The sequence below is a fragment of the Megascapheus bottae genome, chromosome 15 (genome assembly GCF_031878675.1).
Source record: "Megascapheus bottae isolate mThoBot1 chromosome 15, mThoBot2.hap1, whole genome shotgun sequence".
Lineage (NCBI taxonomy): Eukaryota > Metazoa > Chordata > Mammalia > Rodentia > Geomyidae > Megascapheus > Megascapheus bottae.
The window spans coordinates 41,135,137-41,157,437 of record NC_143523.1 but is presented as its reverse complement, the minus strand read 5'-3'; the positions used below and the strand labels follow the sequence as shown (position 1 = coordinate 41,157,437).

At 36.3% G+C, this 22,301-nt stretch overlaps 1 protein-coding gene across 1 annotated transcript in view; it reads left to right on the top strand.

Moving 5' to 3' along the window:
• Ctnna3 (catenin alpha 3) overlaps window positions 1–22,301 on the top strand; it is a 1,180,588-nt gene that overhangs the window by 748,831 nt on the left and 409,456 nt on the right. The window contains exon 10 of the mRNA XM_090346411.1: window positions 14,682–14,774. Within this exon, the coding sequence (XP_090202537.1) occupies window positions 14,682–14,774 (93 nt within the window). The remainder of the gene's footprint in view (window positions 1–14,681; window positions 14,775–22,301) is intronic.

Sequence of the window (22,301 nt, the reverse complement as noted above, 5' to 3'; positions counted from 1 at the left end):
GGAAATTAGCTTTACAAATTGGGAGGAGGTGAGGGGAAAATGGGAGAAAAACATGGGAAGGGAAAACAATGTTCAAGAAGTAATGCACTCACTACATTACAGAAGCAACTATAAACCCCTCTGTACATCACCCTGCCAATAAAATAAAATACATAAAAAGTATATTTGCTGCACATAAACACAGATGGGGGAAGACAAATATAAACATGGACATAATAAATTATACAGGAATCTAGACATTCACACTATGAGACCAAAGCAGGATACCCTTAGGAGATGACCACAAAGATTCTGTAGCTATGTGCACATGATTATGTGTATCTTTTATATGTAAGTTTATCTGTTTTGAGAAATGTAAGGGGAAGCACAGAAATGGTGGGACAAATACTGAAAAGTACAGCAGTGACACTGGATGTTATGTTGAAAATAAACTACAACTTTGTGGGGTAGGAATGGGAAGTAGAATCTGGGAGAAAGTGAGGGAAGAGATGACATTGTTAAAAAAGAAACGTACTGGGCTGGGAGTTTAGCCTAGTGGTAGAGTGCTTGCATAGCATGCACGAAGACCCAGGTTCAATTCCTCAGAACCACATAGCTAGAAAAAAAAAGCCAGAGATCGGCAGAAGATGGCTGCGGTTCAGTGTGAGACTTACTGATCCCCCTCCAAGATTCAAGTTCTGACAGCGTAGGGGATATTTCTTCATCAAAAATTGATCTCAGAGATCTCAGTCAGAGAGGAAAAAGACAGAATACCGGTGCAAGAAGTCAGCCTGGAGCCCCGCCAGCCGTGGAGCAGACAGTGCTAGACAGCTGCACAGAGCCACACAGAGCCTGCTAGAGCCCAGAGCCGACACCCGGCCATGCATGGACCTGCCAGCTCCACAGAACCAGAGAATCTAGCAATTTCTAAGTGCCTCCACGGAGAAGTTTCCACTTCTGCTCACAAAACTGCATTGGGAAGGAGCCACCTCCCCCACAAGCTGAGAGCAGCTCCATTTTGATTGATGGCAAAGACCCAGCCAAAGCAATTGGAACCTGAGAGGTGGTTCTAGCAACACCATCGACGAACACACTGTAACTCAAGGAGATTGAACAACACATTGTTGAATCACCAATGGGTCATTGAAGAGATCAGAACAGAAATCCAAGTTTATGAAATTTAACAAAAAGGAACACACAAAATACCAACTCCTTTGGGACACGGCAAAGGCAGTACTCAGAGGAAAATTTATAGCTCTGAGTGCCTACAATAACAAATTGGAAAAATAGCAAACCAACAATTTAATGTGTCACCTTAAGTTCCTGGAAAAAGAGCAACAAACCAAACCTAATCCCAGTAGAATGAAGCAAATTATTAAAATCAAAGTAGAATTAATGAATTGGAGTCCACAAAAAATATAGAAAGGATCCACAAAACAAAGAGTTGGTTCTTTGAAAAAATTAGCAAAATTGACAGACCCTTAGCAAATCTTACCAAAAAAAAGGGAGCATACTGAAATAAACAAAATCACAGATGAAAATGGTAATATCACGACAGAAATTACCAAGATCCAGAGCATCATGAGGGAATACTTCTCAAACTTTGCTCCAACAAATTTGAGAATCTAGAAGAAATGGATGAATTTCTAGCCAATATGAACATGCCCACACTGAACCAAGAAGAACTAACCCAACTAAACAGGCCCATTTCAAGCACTGAAATAGAAATGGCAATAAGAGAACTTCCACCTAAGAAAAGCCCAGGGCCAATGGATTCACAGCTGAATTCTATAAGGTCTTCAAAGCAGAGCTCACACCAGTACTCCTCAAGCCCTTCAACAAAATTGAAAATGAAGGCTCTTTACCAAACTCATTCTATGAAGCCAGTATAACCCTCATCCCCAAACCAGACAGAGATTCATCAAAGAAAGAGAACTATAGACTTATTTCCTTGGTGAATATCGATGCAAAACTTCTCAACAAAATACTGGCCAACCGTCTACAACAACTCATCAAAAAAATTATACACTATGATGAAACAGGTTTCATCACAGGGAGGCTAAGCTGGTTCAACATACGCAAATCAATTAATATAATTCAACACATCAACAGGAGCAAGGACAAAAATCACATTATTTTCTCGATAGTTTCAGAAAAGGCATTTGACAAGATCCAACACCCCTTTATGGTAAAAAGTCTGGAGAAACTAGGAATCCATAGAACATTCCTCAGTATAATAAAGGCTATGTATGACAAACCTACAGCTAGTATTATACTTAATGGTGAATTGCTAAAGCCATTCCCTCTAAAATCAGGAACCAGACAAGGATGCCCACTCTCTCCACTCCTCTATAACATAGTATTAGAATTCCTAGCCTGAGTAATAAGGCAAGAAGCAAGCATAAAGGGGATCCAAACAGGGAAAGAGGAAGTAAAACTTTTCCTCTTTGCAGATGACATGATTCTGTATTTAAAGAATCCCATAGACTCAACTCCCAAGCTCCTTGAGCTGATTCAAAACTTTGGAAGGGTGGCACGGTATAAAATTAACCCTCAAAAACCAACTGCCTTCCTCTATGCCAACAGTGAGAGGAATGAGGCAACAATCTGGAAAGCAACTCCTTTTGCAATAGCCTCAAAGAAAATTAAGTACCTAGGAATTAGCTTAACTAAGAATGTAAAGGACCTTTTTGATGAAAACTTTAAAACCCTGAAAAAGGAAATTAAAGCAGAACTGAGGAAATGGAAAAACATCCCACGCTCCTAGATTGGAAGAATCAACATCGTGAAAATGGCAGTCTTGCCAAGGGCTATCTACAAATTCAATGCAATACCCATAAATATCCCAATGTCATTCTTTAAAGAAATAGAAGAGGCAATCCAAAATTTCATAGGGAATAATAAAAGACCCCATAAAGCAAAAAACACTTCTTAGCAGAAAGAACAGCTCAGGAGGAATTTCAATACCAAACTTTAGACTCTATTACAGAGCTATAATTATCAAAACAGCTTTTTACTGGCACAAGAACAGGCCCGAAGACCAATGGAATAGAACTGAGACCCAGATATTAAACCACAGACCTATGGTCACCTAATCTTTGACAAGGGAGACAAAAGAATAGAATGGAAGAAAGACAGCCTCTTCAACAAGTTGTGCTGGCAGAACTGGTTATGCACCTGCAGAAAAATAAACTTGGATCCCTCTCTGTTACCCTGCACTAGAATTAACTCTAAATGGAACAAAGACCTTGAGGTAAAAGCCAACACACTGAAAACTTTACAAGAAGGAATAGGAGATACACTAGATCTCCTTGGCACAGGTTGAAACTTTCTTAATAAGAACCAAGAATCACAACAAATCGGAGAAAGGCTGGATAAGTGGGACTGCATTAAACTGCAGAGATTTTGTATGGCAAAGGACATAGCTAGTAAGTTAATTAGGAAGCCTACAAAATGGGAGAAGATCTTCACCAACCATGCAACGGACAAAGACCTCATATGTAAAATATATCAACAGCTCAAAAAATTGAATCACTCCAAAACTAATCTCCAAAGTAACAGCCATCTCATTAAAAGATGGACCAAAGACTTAAAGAGAGCCTTCTCTAAAGAAGAAATAAAAATGGCCTAAAGACACATGATGAAATGCTCAACATCTCTGGTCATAAAAGAAAGCAAATCAAAATAACTCTAAGATTCCACCTTAGTCCAGTTAGAATGGCCAGGTTCAAGAAAACTAATAACAGATGCTGGAGGGGATGTGGTCAGGAGGGATCACTACTACACTGTTGATGGAAGTGCAAACTCATTCAACCACTATGGAAAGCAGTATGGCAGTTCCTCAAAAGACTAAACATAGAGCTCCCCTATAACCCAGCAATTCCACTACTAGGCATTTATCCAATTGTCCAGAAACAAGGCCATACTAAATCCACTAGCACAATGATGTTCATTGCACCACTATTTACCATAGCAATGATATGGAACCAACCCAGATGTCCCTCAGTTGATGAGTGGATCAACAAGATGTGGTATTTATACAGAATGAAATTCTATGCTGCTGTCAGAAAGAATGGCATCACCCTATTTGTTAGGAAATGGAAAGACTTAGAAAAAATCATATTAAGTGAAGTAAGCCAGACTCAAAGGAACATAGGCTCAATGGTTTTCTTCATTTGTCATAAGCAGTAGAAACCTAGGGCTCTCATAGCAGAGATCTGCAATAGAGCAAAACCAAGATACATAAGGCCATATAGTATGAGGCTAAATGAAAGGACCTCAAGGATATAGAAACAAAAGCCATATAATGAGTGATTGTTGTCCTTAATGTATTATGTTATCTCTCATCTCTTTTGCTGTCCCTTGGTTATCTCATATTGTTACAGTATTTCACTTTGTTATCTGATATATTGGATATATTTGTATTTGGTTATTTGAACTTGAATAGGGAAGGGGTGAAAACAAGATGAGGGGTGGGGGAAGGGGGGAGGGAAATGGTGACCAAGACATGAGAAAGGGTATCAATATATGTGAATTAATGCACCTTCTATATGGCGAATATAATGTAACCCTTCTATTAATTACAATGAAAATATATGAAAAAAAGAAAAAAAAAGCCCAAAGTGCTGCTGAGGGTCACGTGATAGACCTCTAGCCTTGAGAAAGTCCAAGGACAATGCTCAGGCCCTGAGCTCATGTCCAGGACTGGCTTAAAAATAAATAAGAAAGGTCCTCATTAGTGACTTAGGTAACTGAAACTCCTCGATATATCACTTTTACAATAACAATTCTTAAAATATATTTAGATAGCTATAGTGTATATAATGGTGAATCTTGGACCAGACTGCACAGGAGGTGCAGAGGGTATATTGTAGGAATAGGGCTATGAGAAAGGGGAATCAAATTTGCATTTGAAAAATGCAATGGCAGGAGGGTATAATATTATAGAGAAAGCACATTTAATGACCAAAAGAAAACTTACACCAGAGGTAAATGTGAATTTTTAAATAGATTAAAAACAATTCCTAGGATGGGGGTATGGGCCTCTCTCACATGGTAGAACGTCTGTCTGCCCAATAAGCAAAGGGCCCTGTCTTCAATCCCAGTATAACCAAGTAGGCAAACAAATAAATAAAAGTAGTATTAAAATGTTATCTAAGATTAGGGGCTGGGAGTTTGGCCTAATGGTAGAAGATGTGGGTTAGATCCCTCAGTACCTGGAAAAGCCAGAAACGGTGCTGTGGCTCAAGCACTAGAACGCTAGCCTTGAGGAAAACACCCATGGACAGTGGTCAGGACCTGAGTTCAAGACCCAGGGCTGGCAAAACAAAGTTATCTGTGATGGACAAGGAATTATAGAATTCAAGAAATGATGGATGTAAATCTGAAGAAATGGGTGGATGTGAGAAAGTATTGTTTTTATGTTCTGATCTCTGTTGAAAGTATTTGAGGGGCTACTTTAGTAATTATGTGGTCTTATCTGTCCATGCCAGGCCTTGTGGCCATCGTCTCATTCATCAGAAACAAGACTATGCTCTCGGTCTGGCTGAATCAGTGGATATTTTCTATCAACCTTTCCCCACTCAGTATTTGGTAACACCTCCTAGAGGCCTTCTCTGGCTTCCCTGACATCATATTTTTATAGATAACCTTCTATATATCTGGCTATATTTTGTAAGGCTCTGTATAGAATTATTTTTTTCTATCTGCCTAAGAAATCTTGGTTTTTTTGTTATCCTTGTACGAATGTTTGTTCCATGTAGAGTTGTATCCAATCTCCATTAATAATCTAATGATTCCTTCATTAATATCTTCATTGTACATCTCTTAACATCAGACCTAAAAATGTATTGTTCATGCTCATGTATGAATTTCAATTGGAGTCTTGTCTCAAATATGGTTTTCCCTTTAAATTTCTTCCAACTAGCCTGAAGAACTTGTTGTTCCATGGGTCAGTGATTTAGCCCTCGTCTTTGTAATTTCACTACATCCTAATGTGTCTGAGAGGAATAGAAAGACTCCTCTTTTTCTTTTTCATGCCTCTTTTGTGGCTCTTTACTGTTTTGTGACTCTTTACTGTTTTCTAAGAAGGAAACCTAAATATTTTTTGCAGGTACTAAGATAAATAACTTGTTTTTCTTAATTTGTTTCTATGCCCCCATTGAAAGTTTTGCTGGGCTTGTTGTGGCTTTCCTGTAAATTTGTCAATTTTTTTTGCTTGGTCATGGGACTTGAACTCTGATTGGGAGCTATCCTTGAAAATTTCTGCTCAAGCCTAGTGTTCTACTTGTTGAGTCACAACTCAACTACTGTTTATTTTATTTTTTTATTTAAAAGAATCCATTTACTATAATGGAGAATTTCTGTTTGTGTTTTTTTTTTGCTGACTACATAAAACAGTGACAAAAGCATTCTTATCTATAATTCAGTCACCAAGTTCTCTCATACATTTAGCAACAAGTGTTTCACAAGCAAAACTTCACCTACAAATGAATTTTTCATTAATATATAATCAATTTCTTTTTTTCTTACAATCTAAAAGGAGTCTTTATTTTTACCATCACTTTTCTCCCCAGTTTTATTTCAGCTTCTTATAGTCTCATTTCCTAAGCATTTATCAAAGCTGCCCCTCTAATATTGTTGTTAATGGTATAGTTTGTGAATAATATTCAGTCTTTATCTTCGCTGAACTCACTGAGGTCTTTCAGTTTCTCTCCACTTCATATAACTTCCTTAGCTGTGATTTACTGTCACGTGTGCCTTATAATATCTTCCAGCCCTTGAAAGTGCATGTTTTAGGTTGTATCTATACATCCCTGCTAGGTCTACTAAAAGTTGAAACTTCTTATCACCTTCCTTTATAGACATTTTTCCTTCTGTCTGTTCATACTCTTTTCTGAAGAAATCCCACCTGTCTAAGTTGACATGAAATTCAACGACTTTCAAGAACTTCCTTATTTTTTTGACATATAAATATATATTATTTTTATTGTAATGTATAAAGGGGTCACAGTTACATTTTTTAATGGTTACTTGGAAATAAGTCTCACATATACTTTCTTGTTCAGGTTAGCTTTGAACCATGATCCTCATATCTCAACCTTCTGAGTAACTAGGATTATAGGCATTATGCACCAGTACCTGGCCTGTCAAATCCTGATGATTTTGAAATCAATTCAAAGTAATTAAGTTTAATAACCCTAGTACTTTCTTTACTCAGTTGTCCTCTCTATAACATAATACATTTTTACTTTTCCTTTATGCTCCTATTGTAGACACTTAATGGAGAAAGGGAGGATGAGGTGAACAGCCTCTAATGAATAAATTAAGTGCACTCAGGACTCTAAAAATGGTATTCATTAAAAAGATTTCCACACAATAGAAAATAATTTATATTCATGATGATTCCAATCTGGATGGGCACAGATACATGATTACTTTATTTACATGGACTATTTTTAGAACATTTTGTGCATGAGTATTTGAAAAAAAACTACATGTCTTTACTCCTCAGCAGCTCATCATTTGACAATCATATAAGTGAGTTGAGAAAGAATGAGTATGTGCTAAAACTGAGTGTATGGAAAGTGGAGAAATGAGTTCTGATTCTGGGCATTCTGAGTTTATATGACAGATGTATATCACTGATCTGGAAGGGATTGCAGACATCATTTGGAAGAGGGTAGGAGGAATGCCTCTCAAACAGATTGAGCAGCTTGCAGGATATACTAGCATAATGTGTAAATTATTTTCATCAAGAATTAGATTCTTTTTTTTGTAAATCTAGTATGTAAACATTCCTAACAAACTATTTTTAAAGTTTTGTATTTGTGCATAATCTGATAGAAATATTGCTTTGAATTTACATCGGATACTACGAAGGGACCTTCCACCCAAATGGCTACAGCTCTACTATATTGACATTTAAGTTTGGTAAAAGGAACCACTGAAATTTGGATATTGTTGGTGTATGAGTCTCTGGTCCAGTGCTAAGGGTAAGGGTTATCAGCTAGCGTAGAAGAGAAAATGAATTTGCATTCCTTGACTAAAACAAGATTTGGTTAAAGATACAAAGCAGTGCACAAAATCAAATTAAAGTTTAAAAAAGTCTCTGACCAGTCTAGGATTCCTCTAAGATATTATGGGTAATGCATAGTGAATATATCCAGATAGCACATATGAACAAAACCAGATAGTGTTAATTTTTACTTTCTGAAAAATACTCATGATCTGAGTATTTATGGGAAACATGAGGAAGTCATATAAAAGGCTTCATAAATTGAAAACAGAAAATAATGACATTTTACCTTTACTTGTGAGAGTGAAAAAATTTAAATGGGAATACCCAATTTAAATGAGAATACTCAAGACCTGTATCTATGACATACAAACCCTCAGCTTAATTTTAATTATGTTCTAAAATCTAAGTGCCAATGATTATCAGTGTTAATAAAATCTTTTAAAAAATGAGAAAAGTACGCAGACGGTGAATAATTCCATTCGGTATGTGTTCCTGATTTCCTTTGGGGAACTGCTCTCTCTTCCTCCAAACCAGATTAAGTCTTGGAATAAATGCCATTTAAGAAGACAAGATAAAATAATGGCATTCACAGGGAAGTGGATGAATCTAGAGCAAATCATGTTGAGTGAGACAAGTCAAGACCAAAGGAACAAAAGGCCCATGGTCTCCTTAATATGTGGCTACTAGATCCAAACAGTACAAGAGCGATGACTCAAGATTTGTGTACCCAGTGCTATTGAAAATATAAACACAGCTATATAGACATAAAATTTATGACTCTATAGACATGTTTATTACATAGATTAATATGTAACTATGACATACAAACCCTTAGCCTAATTTTAATTATATTCTAAAATCTACATGCCAGTGATTATATAGAGATTCCTTTCTTGAATACTTGTTTGTTAAACCCATCATTTGAAATATGATGTAAAAATCAATGTTATAAATTTTTTAATAAAAACAGAATCCTAGTTGTTCCTCCATCTCAATCTGGGTATGTTCACTCTTCATTGCCCATAATATTTTAGAGTAATCCGTGTCCTTCTCAATCTGAGATTTCTTTAAATTTTAATTTGACTTTGTGCACTAAACTTTGTATCTTTCTTCCTCATCCCAACAAGTTACTAATTTTAATAGCTATATACTGGTAGATCTATTATTTTTATCATCCTCATCTCAACAGGTAGAGAATTAATGAAGCAAGCATTGTGTGGGTCTAATTTTACCTCTGTTATTAAATATATTTGGCATCTGGAGTATATGTGTACTATGAAAAATTGTTGAAAATTTCTCCCTCTTTATAAAATAATTTCATAATGTAATTTTGGACTGTCCTGCATTGGGAATCTGTTGTATTACAGTACACTAAATTCTATGTCCCTGGAAATATTTGCATAGGATTAGTATGACCATCTGTCAGAAAGGAATATGTGGAGTTGAGATAATGGCCTTTTCTGCCTCATGGAGAGCTGTGAGGCTTGGTGACATGATGCTATAATTAACAATGTATACTCTGTACAATACATTGTGACACAAGAAAAAAATCTCACCAAACATTACAACTTTCCTTGTGTTCTTAATAAATCAAATACTGTAGGTAAATATCTGTACAGGAACGCCATCGTGACAGACTGAATGATGTGTGATGAGCAGCTGTCCAATTGTATAGGTGTTCCCCACAGTGATTCCATGTCATTTGTGACAGATGACAGAGGATGACTGGAGCTCCAGCCACTTCAGATAAGCTTCAAGTGGAGATGTTAAAATGTGACAGGCTTTGATAGTCAGTAGACTCAAAGTCAAATCTCTCTGTCAGATTTGAACCAACTAATGATGAAAAAGTGGAGTTAATACATGGAATGATAGGTCTATATCTAAGGGTCACTGAGGAAATTTCTTATTTCTGAAGATTTGTTTTACAACCTTCCCTGTTGGTACCGCTTAGTGAACCATTCTTAAAAATCAGCTTTAGGAAAATTTTGGACCTGGATGGGTAGTGAGGGATAGAACCAATCTATGTGGGAGATTTCTGCAAGGTCCAGATCCACAGCAGGGAAATTTGCAAACTAAAATCATAGGTTAGGGTGTGACTGTGCCATATTAGGAGAGCACTCTAGCACAAGGCCACACTCTGGGCCCCCTGTAGGTACTATGTGTGGTGCCAAGATAAAGGCAAGACCCCAGAAGAAAGGGAGAAAAGTCCCAAAGCCTGACAAAGGGAAAATCTGACAAGAGCATAATAAGAGCTATAAAATGGAACCCTATTATGTGAACAGAAATTTATTTATTAATTTATTTCTAGATCAAATAAAACAGGTCAGACAAGTGTGAAGTGCTAAAGTGTGTTATACATTTCAGAGAGCAGAGACTGCTAGTAAACTTTGTTTCCTTCTCAGTGAATAGCAAAATGAAAATTTCTTTCGTAATTACTAGATACTATATTGGTAGTTATTTGTGATATAACATAAATCATTTGTTAAAGGAAAGAACACTTTATCTTAGTCTCTTCTAATTAATATATATATATATATATATATATATATGATTCTTTAGGTTTTTGTTTTGTTTACTTGATGTCTTTGGTACCATTTTTTGAGGACATGTTAGAGTCTGTTTATCTTTGGCTTGGCAAAAGCTTAACACAATTTCAATACAAGATCTGTCCAGTTATTTCAATGCAGAAACCTTTGCTGATACTTTAATTCTGGATCTGGAAAGAGCATATATATATATATTTGGTTATTGGCTTCTCAGTCATTTGGTTTCAGGATGTTTTTGTTTTTCTATCCATTTAAGAGAGGATTACAGTGGCAGTGGAGGTTACAACTGGTGATTTAGGGATGGTAGTTGGCCAGTACAGTTCGGCTGGCTAAGGCAAGGAGCTTTCTTTTCACATCGTCTTACTCTATGTACCTTTTAGTAGAGGCACTCTTTCCCATCACTGAGTTACATCTCAATTCTATGGGTGTTTACCCTTCTGTAGCTCTTGAAATACATGGAATTTGTAGTTCTTGAATGGGACATTTTAAAAAAATTCCTTAAACTGCTAAAACTTAATTTTACAAAAACCATTTAGATAGTAGAAGTTCTTTATTTTCCTATTATATATAGGAAGATACATAGGATGAATGGAAATTCATGCCAAATCATGGCTATGAGATGTCAGAAGTAGTCCTCAGACTGTTTCCATCTTCAAAAACCCCAGTGTCTGCATGCACAATGAAAACACAATTGTAAGTATCAGACAGAATCAGGAAAATTAAATTGAAAACAAGCATAACACTATAAGAAAACTTGGAAAAGTGAAACATGTGATCTTTCATACACAGACGAAGAAGCGCCATGGGCGGCACACACAAGAAAGGAAAATATATATGGAAATCATTTGGCCCACCCTGTAGCTAAGGAGGTGTAAAGAAAATACTCTAAGAAAAATATTGTTCAAGGAACTACATTCTTAGGCTAACGACAGAGTTCTAAAAAGGAGGGGGAGAAGCAGCATTAAAAATATCTACAAAATTCGGACCTAGTTTCCTGTGTCTTGAAGTTGTCCTATGATATGCCATATTGTTTCACACTGTGGAAATGAGCAAAAGTCAAGAGAGATTTGGATACGAGGTGAGCGGCCAAAAGACTAACACACCGATGTTTTGGTGTGTGTTGAGTCATCAACAAGCTAGGAAAGGAAGACTATTTAAGTCATACATTTCTAATCACAAGGGCTAATTAATGAGCACTTTATTAATGATAAACTCCTCTGAGTAGGGCCAAACACTTCTAGCATCATTCAACCTTCTCCCAGTATCAAATCTGATGCTCTAATTTTAAGCATTGAGAGATACCCCATATACCAGAAAATTTTGATAAGCATCTGTTAAGTAATGAAGCTTTACCCAGTTTTTAAAAAGACTATGTAGATAACCATATGTGCCAGAGAATGTCAAAATACCTGAAGCAATTTTGCAGAATACTTTATTTACTATTTTGTTTGACAAGTGAATACTCTTCTTGATAACATACCAACTGCCTAAAAGGCCATACAGAATTAAGAATGATTTTTCAAAGCAGAAATTAGGCATTAATTCTACTATTGATAGTACATTGGAAAATAAGTTATTAAACATTCAAATTAGAAATGAAGAAGATATAGCCTAATGACTCCCACCTGTATTCCCAGCTAGGTTGGAAATGTTAATAGGAGGATTGCAACCTGCGTCCAGGACAGTGAAAAAGTGAGACATAGCTGAAAAATGACTGAAGCCAATGAATCACTGAAAGTATATCTCAAGTACTGGAGCTGCTGTCTAGAAAGTATGAAATCCTGCTTTTAAATTCCAGCCCTAAAAATAAAAGGAAGAAATTTATATTGTATTCTTATATATTTTTAAATTTTTATTTTATTGTTGGATTAATGTATAGAGGGGTTGCAGTTACATTCATCAGGTAATGGGTACATTACTTTTTGAACATTAATATACCTTCTTATGTTTTTCTCCCATTTTCCCTCCCTCTACCTCTCTCATCCATCTTGTTTGTCCCCTTCCTTTCCCTATTTCAAATAAACACATATGCAATTTACCAGGTAACAAAGTCAGATATATTTAGATTTTCTGTATGGTCACAGAATTGTTCTAATAAACCCAACTTTTGATAAAGCATTGTCATGATAATAATACTAGTTATACCAAAGACACAGATAAGAAGATTGTTCTCTTGAGGAAGAACATGAGATACTATCTGAAAAATATCTCCAGCTAAAGAAACGAAAACATAGTTGAGAATTTAACTGAAGTGGTAGAGCACAATCCCAGCAAATGGGAAATCTTGACTTCAAAACTAATAAGTGCAAATAAATGCACAAATTCAACCTTGTTTGTATAAAAGTATTAAACTCACATAGTAGTTGATTATCTAGAAAATGTAGTTGGCACAGAAAGTTCTGCTCAGAAGTTCTGAAATTCTGATGATTATAGACATGAGTAGTCATAATGTTTATCTGATCATTCATTGAATAGAAAAATTTGAATGTAAGGTGTGTTGTATTGTCAAATATAAACATAAACTGTACTTCAAATTTCTATGTTATGCTAGTTACTTAGCCAATTTGTATTTAACATGAGGACCAATAGATATTTAGAACAAGAATATCTCCTTTTTAAAGGGTAAAGAAGAGAAATGGGATACACTTGTCTTTTAAAGTAAAAGGAATGTTCACATAGGGCCCATCTTTTTATAACTTTAAACTTTTGGGTTCATAGAGATTCCTTTAGTTTGATCAAAAAATTGAACCAATCATTAATGAACAACTCATATTAACTTACAGGAATTCTTTCCATGTGCAATATAATTGCAATACATTTTAAAGCAATTAGTCTGCTAAGTTGCACTCATTGAGGGAGCTTTGAGGAGGGGAGGCAGAGTGTGCGGAGACTTGCCCTTTTCACCTAATTCACAAATGCACTAATTATGTGTCAGATATAAAAGTTGAGGCATTGTGACATTCAAGCCAACAAAGGACCTTTTCAAGTTCGCTCTTTTCATGTACATTAATAAAGTGAACAATGCCCTTCCACTGCTGAATAATGTATGGCTGTTACTTTATTATATATAAATGCAAACCAAGAAGTACTATTGACTTATTGAAAGAAATGCTATAAAAAGCAGAGCCTGTAAATCAAATATCATTTTGTAGTACTCTTCAAGTGGTGACCTGAAGATATTCATTGTACATTTATGCTACATGACACTAATGTCTGGTTTTATTGCAACTGACTATATTTTGGAGTTGAGGAGTAAAACAATGCATTGTATGTAGAAAATAAAAGACATATTAGAAAAATTATTGTGTGAATGTGTCTTCTGGCAGTGATAGCCAATGAAATGTTTCCAATTTACAGAAACCCTCTTTGGGTTAGCAAAAGTTCTGTTAGCTCAAAGAAAAAGAACCTCATATCCTTTTGTGGGGCTCTGTTATAATATGAATATGCAAATATTGGCTTTTGGTAATAGACATTATGATAATTACTTAAAAGAATGCCCATGTCATTGGAAGAGTATCTAAGTTTCAAAAGCAAATTATAAAAGGAACTTGGGTGTCACTGATGCTTGAATGAAATTCAAAACATAAGATAGTGCTCATTAAGTTGTAGTAGAAAATCACGACTGGGGAGAAGTATTTAATTATCTTGTATTTGTCCAGCTAGAGAGCATTTTTGATGTTGAATAAAACATGAATAGGATATAGCTATGCTTAATGTAACTTAAGTATGCATAGCAGACCTCTGGGAAATGATAAACCAATTACCAACTTAAAATAGGCCGCAATCATAGTAGATTCCAAGAACCTATTAGCATTCAATGCGTAGAGAAACTTCTTTTTCCAGTCCCTTAAGAGCGTCTCGTTATAGATTAGATGTTGATACCATGAGACTTTCCTGACTCATTCCCTAGCACATCCTTTCTATATTGAACAATTCTCTAAGGTCTTTGTTGCTATTTGTTTTAATATATTTTTCAGAATTATTTCATAACAGACACCAGTGACATTTATAAAAATGCTGTTTGTCACTGAATTTTCAATGAAGGTATGCATGTTCTTCTTTGTCCTGGATAACAAATGTTTCTGTATTTCCCTGATGAGCTAAAACAATTTCCATCATTTTCCATTGTATTGAAGGTGGCCAATCTTGCTTGTTCCATGTCAACAAATGAAGATGGAGTCAAAATTGTCAGAGTTGCAGCCAACCACTTGGAAACTTTATGTCCACAGGTATGAAAATCAAGTTACTTTTGTATAAAACTATGTACTTTTTTTATATTTTTATTGCAATTAATAGAAGGGTTACATTATATTGGCCAGATAGAAGCTGCATTTCTTAACAATCATTCCTACCCCTTCTCATGTTTTTGTCCTCATTTCCTTCACCCCCCCATCCCCTCATCTTGTTTTACTCCCTTCCCTATCCTAGTTCAAATAAACACATATCCAATATATCAGGTAAGAAGGTAAGATACCCTAACAATATGAGATAACCAAGAGACAACAAAAGAGATGAGATATAACATAGTACATTAAGAAAAACAATCACACATTATATGGCTCTTGTTTCTATATCTTGGATGTCCTTTCACTTAGCCTCACCCCATATGGCCTTGTGTATCTAGGTTTTGCCCTATTGTGAACTTCTGCTAAGAAAGTCCAAGGTTTAAGCAAAAAGAAAAACTATGTACATTTTTTCGTGATTTTATACATATTGGAGTATATTAAAGTATTTTAAACACAGAAGATGGAACTTTTTTCTGAGATTGTTTTTGATCTCTTTATCAATCAGCTAGCTTCTTTAGATCTGAGATATCTGATGCTAGAATTAAATATCTTCCAGTAGTCTGAAAATGTGTGAGAAAATGGATAAGCCTGAAAATATATAGAATATATAGAAAATGGACATATTGAATCCTGATCAATAAATAGCTTTATTTATTCACCTAGCTTACTAAACTCTTTCCATCAGTAGCAAAGAAAAAAAATGGAGGGGCCGGGAGTTTGGCCTAGTGGTAGAGTGCTTGCCTAGCATGCACGAAGACCCAGGTTCGATTCCTTGGTACCCCACATACATAGCAAAAAGCCGGAAGTGGTGCTGAGGCTCAAGTGGCAGAGTGCTAGCCTTGAGAAAGTCCAAGGACAGTACTCAGGCCCTGAGCGCAAGCCCAGGACTGGCAAAAAAAAAAAAAAAGAAATGGAGAGGGGGACTTGTTTTATAAAATTTGTAATAAACAGTCTATATTGTAAATGGAAGAATATTAGAGCATTCTATGATTTTAACAGGCTAGATCTCTTCTTTTATAGATAAGCAAATTGGCAACTAGGTAAATTAAATATTATCTGGGAAGTTTTTTTGAAACTAGTAATTGTTTATAGGGATAAAACAAGATGCTGACCCAAACTTCAATAACTGTATAGATCTCCATGCAAGTTTCACATACATGTGTGTCGGAGGAGTTCTGGGGTTGAACTCAGAACCTGGGTGTTGTCCCTGAGCTTTGCGGTTCAGGGCTTGCAAATCTACCACTTGAACCGCAGCTCTGTTTCCAGCTTTTTGGTGGTTAGTTGGACATAACAATTTCATGGACTTTATTTGTTATTGGCTTTAAATTGCAAAGCTCAGATCTCCGCTGGTATTCCAGGAGTGATCCACTCGCACCTGGCACCTTATGAAAGTCTTTACTACTTGAAATAATATAAATCATTTCTTGTGATAATTTATTGATGTTTTCTTCAGTAATTCAGTAATTTCTTTCAGTAATTCAGGTGTTGCTTAAATTCTGAGGAGCAACTTATTTATATGGAATTGTTTCTTGTTGACTGATATCCCTGAATCAGAATCTACATAAGGGCCATTTTAAACACTCCTAGCTCAGAAGAGGCAAATAATAATGTGGGTACATCCTAATAAAGACTAGAAATTGTATCAACCTGTGAAATATAATAGTGATTAGGGACTTCAAACCTCTCTGAATGTCTGTTGAAATTCTCTTTTTCTGCTGAAAGCAGACCATGTGTTGAATTCTTGAATTGCTATGCTGACAGTTCCATTTCTAAGGACTTCGCTTTCTGAGCTTAATGCTGATTACCAATGAAAAGAATTTGCTAGATGGCCAGCAAGTGGAATGTCTCACTGGTGTCAGTTTTTGATAACATATCACATGGACCATATAGCAAAGAGGTTTAAAAATAGCCAAGTCACTTACATTTACAGCTGTGGTCTTCAAGAGTCCTCACAGCAACACCCTGGCAAAAACTTGGTGCTGCTCACTTTTAAAATATCTTTCCACCAGGAAGCATATTACATGTATCTCGTTGGTTTTGATTTGCTACTTTCTGATTATTAGGGGGAACATTTTCTCCCTCAAAGGTTTCTCAATGATATGATTGTCTAATTTACTGACTTGCCTCTATCCTTTGTCAGGTTTTAGCTAGGTTGAATAAAATTCTGTGAGCATATTATTTCTGTAGAGTTTTCTGTAATCACAAAAGCTGGAACCACCTCGAATGTCTGTCAGCAGAGAATCTTCAAAGCTACTTAAGACAGTGAGTCAAGTCCCTTAAAATTTGCCCTTCTCAACTTGTCTTTCTTGGGACTTTTGCAATTCAAAAGTTGCAAGGTTCTATATACTTGGGGGATTAAAGAGATCCAAAATAAGTGAAAAAAATTCAGATGAATATACACATATTATTCTTTGTTTGAAAACAGAAAAGAAAAAGTCAAGTGATATATATACTAAAGGAAATACTTTGAAAACATTCCACAAGAGTTTTGAATGTTGTCGCTTCCAGGAAAGTGGATGTTTAGACCAAGAGCAAGAAACATTTTTGCATTTCATTTGATTGCTTTTAGGACTCTTGATTAGAAATGAGTATTATATTAATTTTTAAAATTAACCCAACTGAGTTTTGAAATCATTTTTAAAATTTATTTCTATTACCTCTAAGTGGTTGTAAAAGTAGTTTAATTCAGTATGTCAGTTTGTGAGAACAATACATCTTGACCAGGATTACCATTTTTGTCATTTCTCCTATATCTTCAAATCCTACTCAAACCATCAAAGTTAACCTAGTGCTATTTTCACAGATGTACATTAAATATGATGACTACATTTGCTTAACTTTTCTCTCTCCACTCATTCTCTCTTCTTTCCATATTCTTGATCCATTTTTCCATTGATGGGCACCTGGACTCTCTCCATAATTTGACTGTGGTGTACAGTGCAACATGGTTATTATAAAACAGTCTTTAGTGTGGATAAATGACTAAGAGTCATATTACTGGATCATAGGGCACTCCTTCCTTCTTTCCTTCCTTCTTTCTTTTCTTTCTTCTTTCCTTCCTTCCTTATTTTTTTGAGAATTCTTCAAACTGCCTTTACAATGTTGGCACTAACTTACATTTCTTTTTCTTTTTTTATTGCAAAGGTGATATACAGAGGGGTTACTGTTACATAAGTCAGATATTGAGTATATTTCTTTTCGAAGTTTCCATTTCAACCAAGAGTGTTCCTTTTTCTTTCTGCACATCTCCATCAGCATGTGTTGCTTTTCCTGTTCTTGATGGTGACTGGTCTTCCTGAGGTGGAATGCAGTCACAGGTGAGTGTGTTAGGTGAACCCTGAGTCCAGAGGACCTGGCAGGTCATCACTTAATTCTTATTGGTTAAGTACAATTCAATTCACCTAAATTGCATTGTGTACAGTCCCTCCGGTTTTTACTGAGCCTGAAAGATTATAAACTCTGGTGTTTTGCCCAGTTAAGTATCATATACTTAAAAAAACAACAACAAAATAACCTGTCACTTGAAGCATGTTCAGCAAGTGATAAGTGACAGGCCTTGAAACAATGTTGTATGAAAGCCTCGTAAAAGCAACAAAGAATTTTTATCCAGGACAAGGTGAGACTTGGAGAGACACAGTTTACTGCCATCCTATCTCTACAGAGCTGTGATGTGGAAAGAATGATTGTGAAGGGCCCTGAGGGACACAGCAGCAACCTATGAGCAGAATGGAGAGACACAGATTGCATCCCAGTAAACAAAAAATTTGTCACAGAGCTGTCTTGACAAACTGAGCTTTTTTTTTTTTTTAGAAGGAACGATTTGGAATTCCTCAATCCATAGGCTTTATAGAAAGAAAATGGCTACTTGACTCAATTATGAAGAGGCATCCAAATGTCCAATACTGAGCTTCTTTCATGGATCTGCCTTGTAGGGAAATCAGAGACCATGATATGGATGATAACATTCACACATGATGTGGATGATAACATTCACAAGTACTATGTTGCTGCTTGAACGTTTATACTTGTCCTGGCAGAGTGATTAAGTTCAATCTGTGTTCTATTCTAACAAGTCACTTGAGAGGATGTTTGAAAAGTCATCATCTTATATTAACATCTGGCAGAAAGCTCAGAAAGATTGAGCTCAAGGTTCTGATTTAGATTAGGATTTGAAGGCAGGAACTAAATAAGTATAGACTTAAGAACTTAGCTTAAATAAAGTCGACTGTAAAAGGTCACAAGAAAAAAATACATTGCCCATCAAAAGCCCCCAAAGCATTGGAGTTAAAGGGACATTTGTTACTTATTTCAGAGAATTTTAGAAATGGGTCTTTGTGAAAACATTTTTCATGGTCTACACTGAAATTAAGTCTGGGTAGTTAGTTATTCCTCACAAATCAAAATGTATTTAACTTCTATTCTTTCTTCTCATTTATTCAATGAAAACATTGGACTTATAAAAAATTCATACAAAGATTCATATTTTTCTTTCACAGTTGACAAAAAAAGTTGAATCTCATTTTAGTTCCGCTCCTGTCTTTACTGCCCCTCCTTATTTAAAAGAAAATTTTCTCGACTGAAAAAATCCAGAAAAGTACCAACTTAGGTGACTCTTTTTTATTATGTAGTGACATGACAAAGGGACCCTCACCTTTTTTGGTGCATTAGTGGCACTGCTGGATTTGACATTCAGGGTCATTCTTCAGAGGCAGGGCATCTACTTCCTGAGCCATGTTTTTGGCTGGGCTTTTGGTCTTTCTATTGCAGCCTAGATGATTCACATGGCAGGATGCACAGCTCCTGGTGTTCACATAGTAGCTCTTGAAGGTTTTGCCTATGCTGACCTAGAGTTAGAGTCCTTTTGTTCTCTGCTTCCCAAGTAGCTGTGAGCTACTGTGTCAGATGTTACTTTGAATGAACATCTAGTCCAGCATTGCTGAAAGGAGTGTCATCTATCCCTTTCCTCAATTGCTACCCAATGACTTGACAGAAGTTTACCAGCTATCTTCTGAGTGGCATTTAGAATACATAAATTACATTCTGCAGGTGGGTACTGGTACCTCACACCAAGAGTTATTCTACCTACCAAAGGGCTGACATAGGAGGCCAGCAATTTGCAGCCAGCCCAGCCTAGGCAGGAAATTCTGTGAGACGTTTTTGTCCAATTAGCAACCCAAGTCAAGAGTGGAGCTATGACTTAAATGGTAGAGTACCATTCAGTGAAAAAGCCAAATGAGAGCACAAGCCCCCAGGTTCAATCTCCAGTGTTGGCACAAAAGTAATAAAAGAATAAATTTCATTGTAATAGGGCTGCATATTGGATATAGTGAGTAAGGAAGAAGATCAAATTTGTCTTAGACAGAGAAGCTTGGTAAGAAAAACAAGTATTTGAGAAATGGTGTGTGTTAGAAATAATATGTTTCATTAATTGTCCTGGGAATAGTGTTTGGTACATATGCTCAGTGCATGGTTATCAACTGGTTGTGCCTGAATGACCTTCTATTTTAAATCTTTTCTGTAGTAGGTAATTGCTGAAAGGGACAACTCATGCCAATTCTCTCTTATTCTCTGTGAAGTATAGAAATCCCAATCTCTAATCAAAGCAATAAACATTTCCAATATGACAGTGTATCTGCTGAAGTGCTAGTCATCTGAGTGACACTATCTCCTCTGTGTAGACAGGTTTGCTTTGCTGCCGCAGCAGCTTACTCTGATTAAGTTGTGATGGCTTGCTCTATTTAGTGCATACTTTGGTGTGGGCATTGGGCTCTCACGTCCAACAGTGAAAATGTCCTGGTCTATATGGTTTTAATCTTTTTCTGATTGCAAGGTGTCATATCTGTTAAGAATTTAATATTCTAAGTATCACGCATGGGGAAACATGTTTTTATTGTATTTTTTTGTCAGTCCGAAGGCTTGAACTCAGGGCCTGGGCACTGATGTTAGACACTTTTTGCTCAAGACTAGCACTTTGCCATTTGAGGCACAATGCCACTTCTGGCTTTTTCTGTGTATATGGTATGGAGGATTTGAACCCAGGGCTTCATGCTAGATGAGCACTCCATCGCTAGGCTGTGTTCCCAGCCCTGTTTTTATTTTTCAATTATTTTTTATTGTCAGGGTAATGTATGGAGGGGTTCCAGTTACATTTGTCGGGTAGTGAACATTACTTCTCAAACGTTGATATTTCTTCTCATGTTTTTCTCCCACTTTCCCTCCCTCATTTTGTTTTTTTCCTTCCCTTCCCTATTACAAATAAACATATATACAATTTTTATCTTGTAATGATGATGATGATAGTGATGGTATTGTGATAATGATGTGATGATGATGATACCTGAAGATATCAGAACATACAGACATAAAATGACTGACCAGATCTTTGCAATTAATGCCTGGCTGTTTATCTTCAGAGAGTAGCACAAAAGGCTATTAAACATTCATTTTATGGAATAAGAACCTTAAAAATGAAAGAGATGGTTTCATTCAAAGCTAATCATAGCTAAATGCTTGATCCTCGGGAGTAAGCAGGGTGACATCAGATTCCAAATATAGGAGCAGTTTCATCTTGTTGATGCCATGAACCTTGCTGAGAATGCTGGTGCCTGAGAGTATTCCAAGCATTGCTGCTTTCTTTACCTTTGTACCAGCGTCATACTGTGGCCTGTCTCCAGCACTCACTCAATTCCACTCACTCAATTGTATCATCTCTTCACTCAGTAAATATGTACTGACCACCCACTGGCAGGAAATAAAGCCAGCATGTTGAGCCAGGTTCAGGGAGTGGTAGGGCGTTGGAGGTGAGGCAGCTTGAGGAACTCTGAAGTCTTAAGGTATGGGTTCAAGTAAAAGAAAAAAAGAATTGAGAAAAAACGTAAAATATGTTTTGGAAAAAAAGAAGTGAGAAATTGTAACCAGAAGCTTCAAGAGAAGGAAAACTTAGATGGGACCTAAAAGCAAATAGCCCAAACTGGCAATGTATTAATATGGGAGCTAAAGGATTAATCACAAACTGGGACATTACATACTCTTTTCAAACTGTAATTTTAAATGTGGTCTTAATGTCAATACCATTATTAAGTGTGCTATACCACTAACCATATCACTAACCACTAACCATATCACAGACCACTAACCATACCAAGTTTTTGCCAGTCTGGATAATGCTGGACTCCTGGAGGGAGTCAAGTGGGGAGCCTTGCTTATGTTCTGTTCAGAAGGAGTGAGTGGTAGGAATGAAGTGTTGTTAAAAAAACATAGCTCGCAATGCTGTGGGAATTAGAGATTTGCCTCCGGGGAATCAGGTGGAGCTTCTAGAAAAGTGGTATTTCTCCAGGTCTTACAGGATATGGAAGATTTGGACATTTGGACATTTTAGATAAAATGGTGGGAACATTAAGACAGATTTGAAAAGTTAAGTAATTGTGTCTGCTTCAGCTACATTACTGCTTAACAGGTGACCCTCTGACA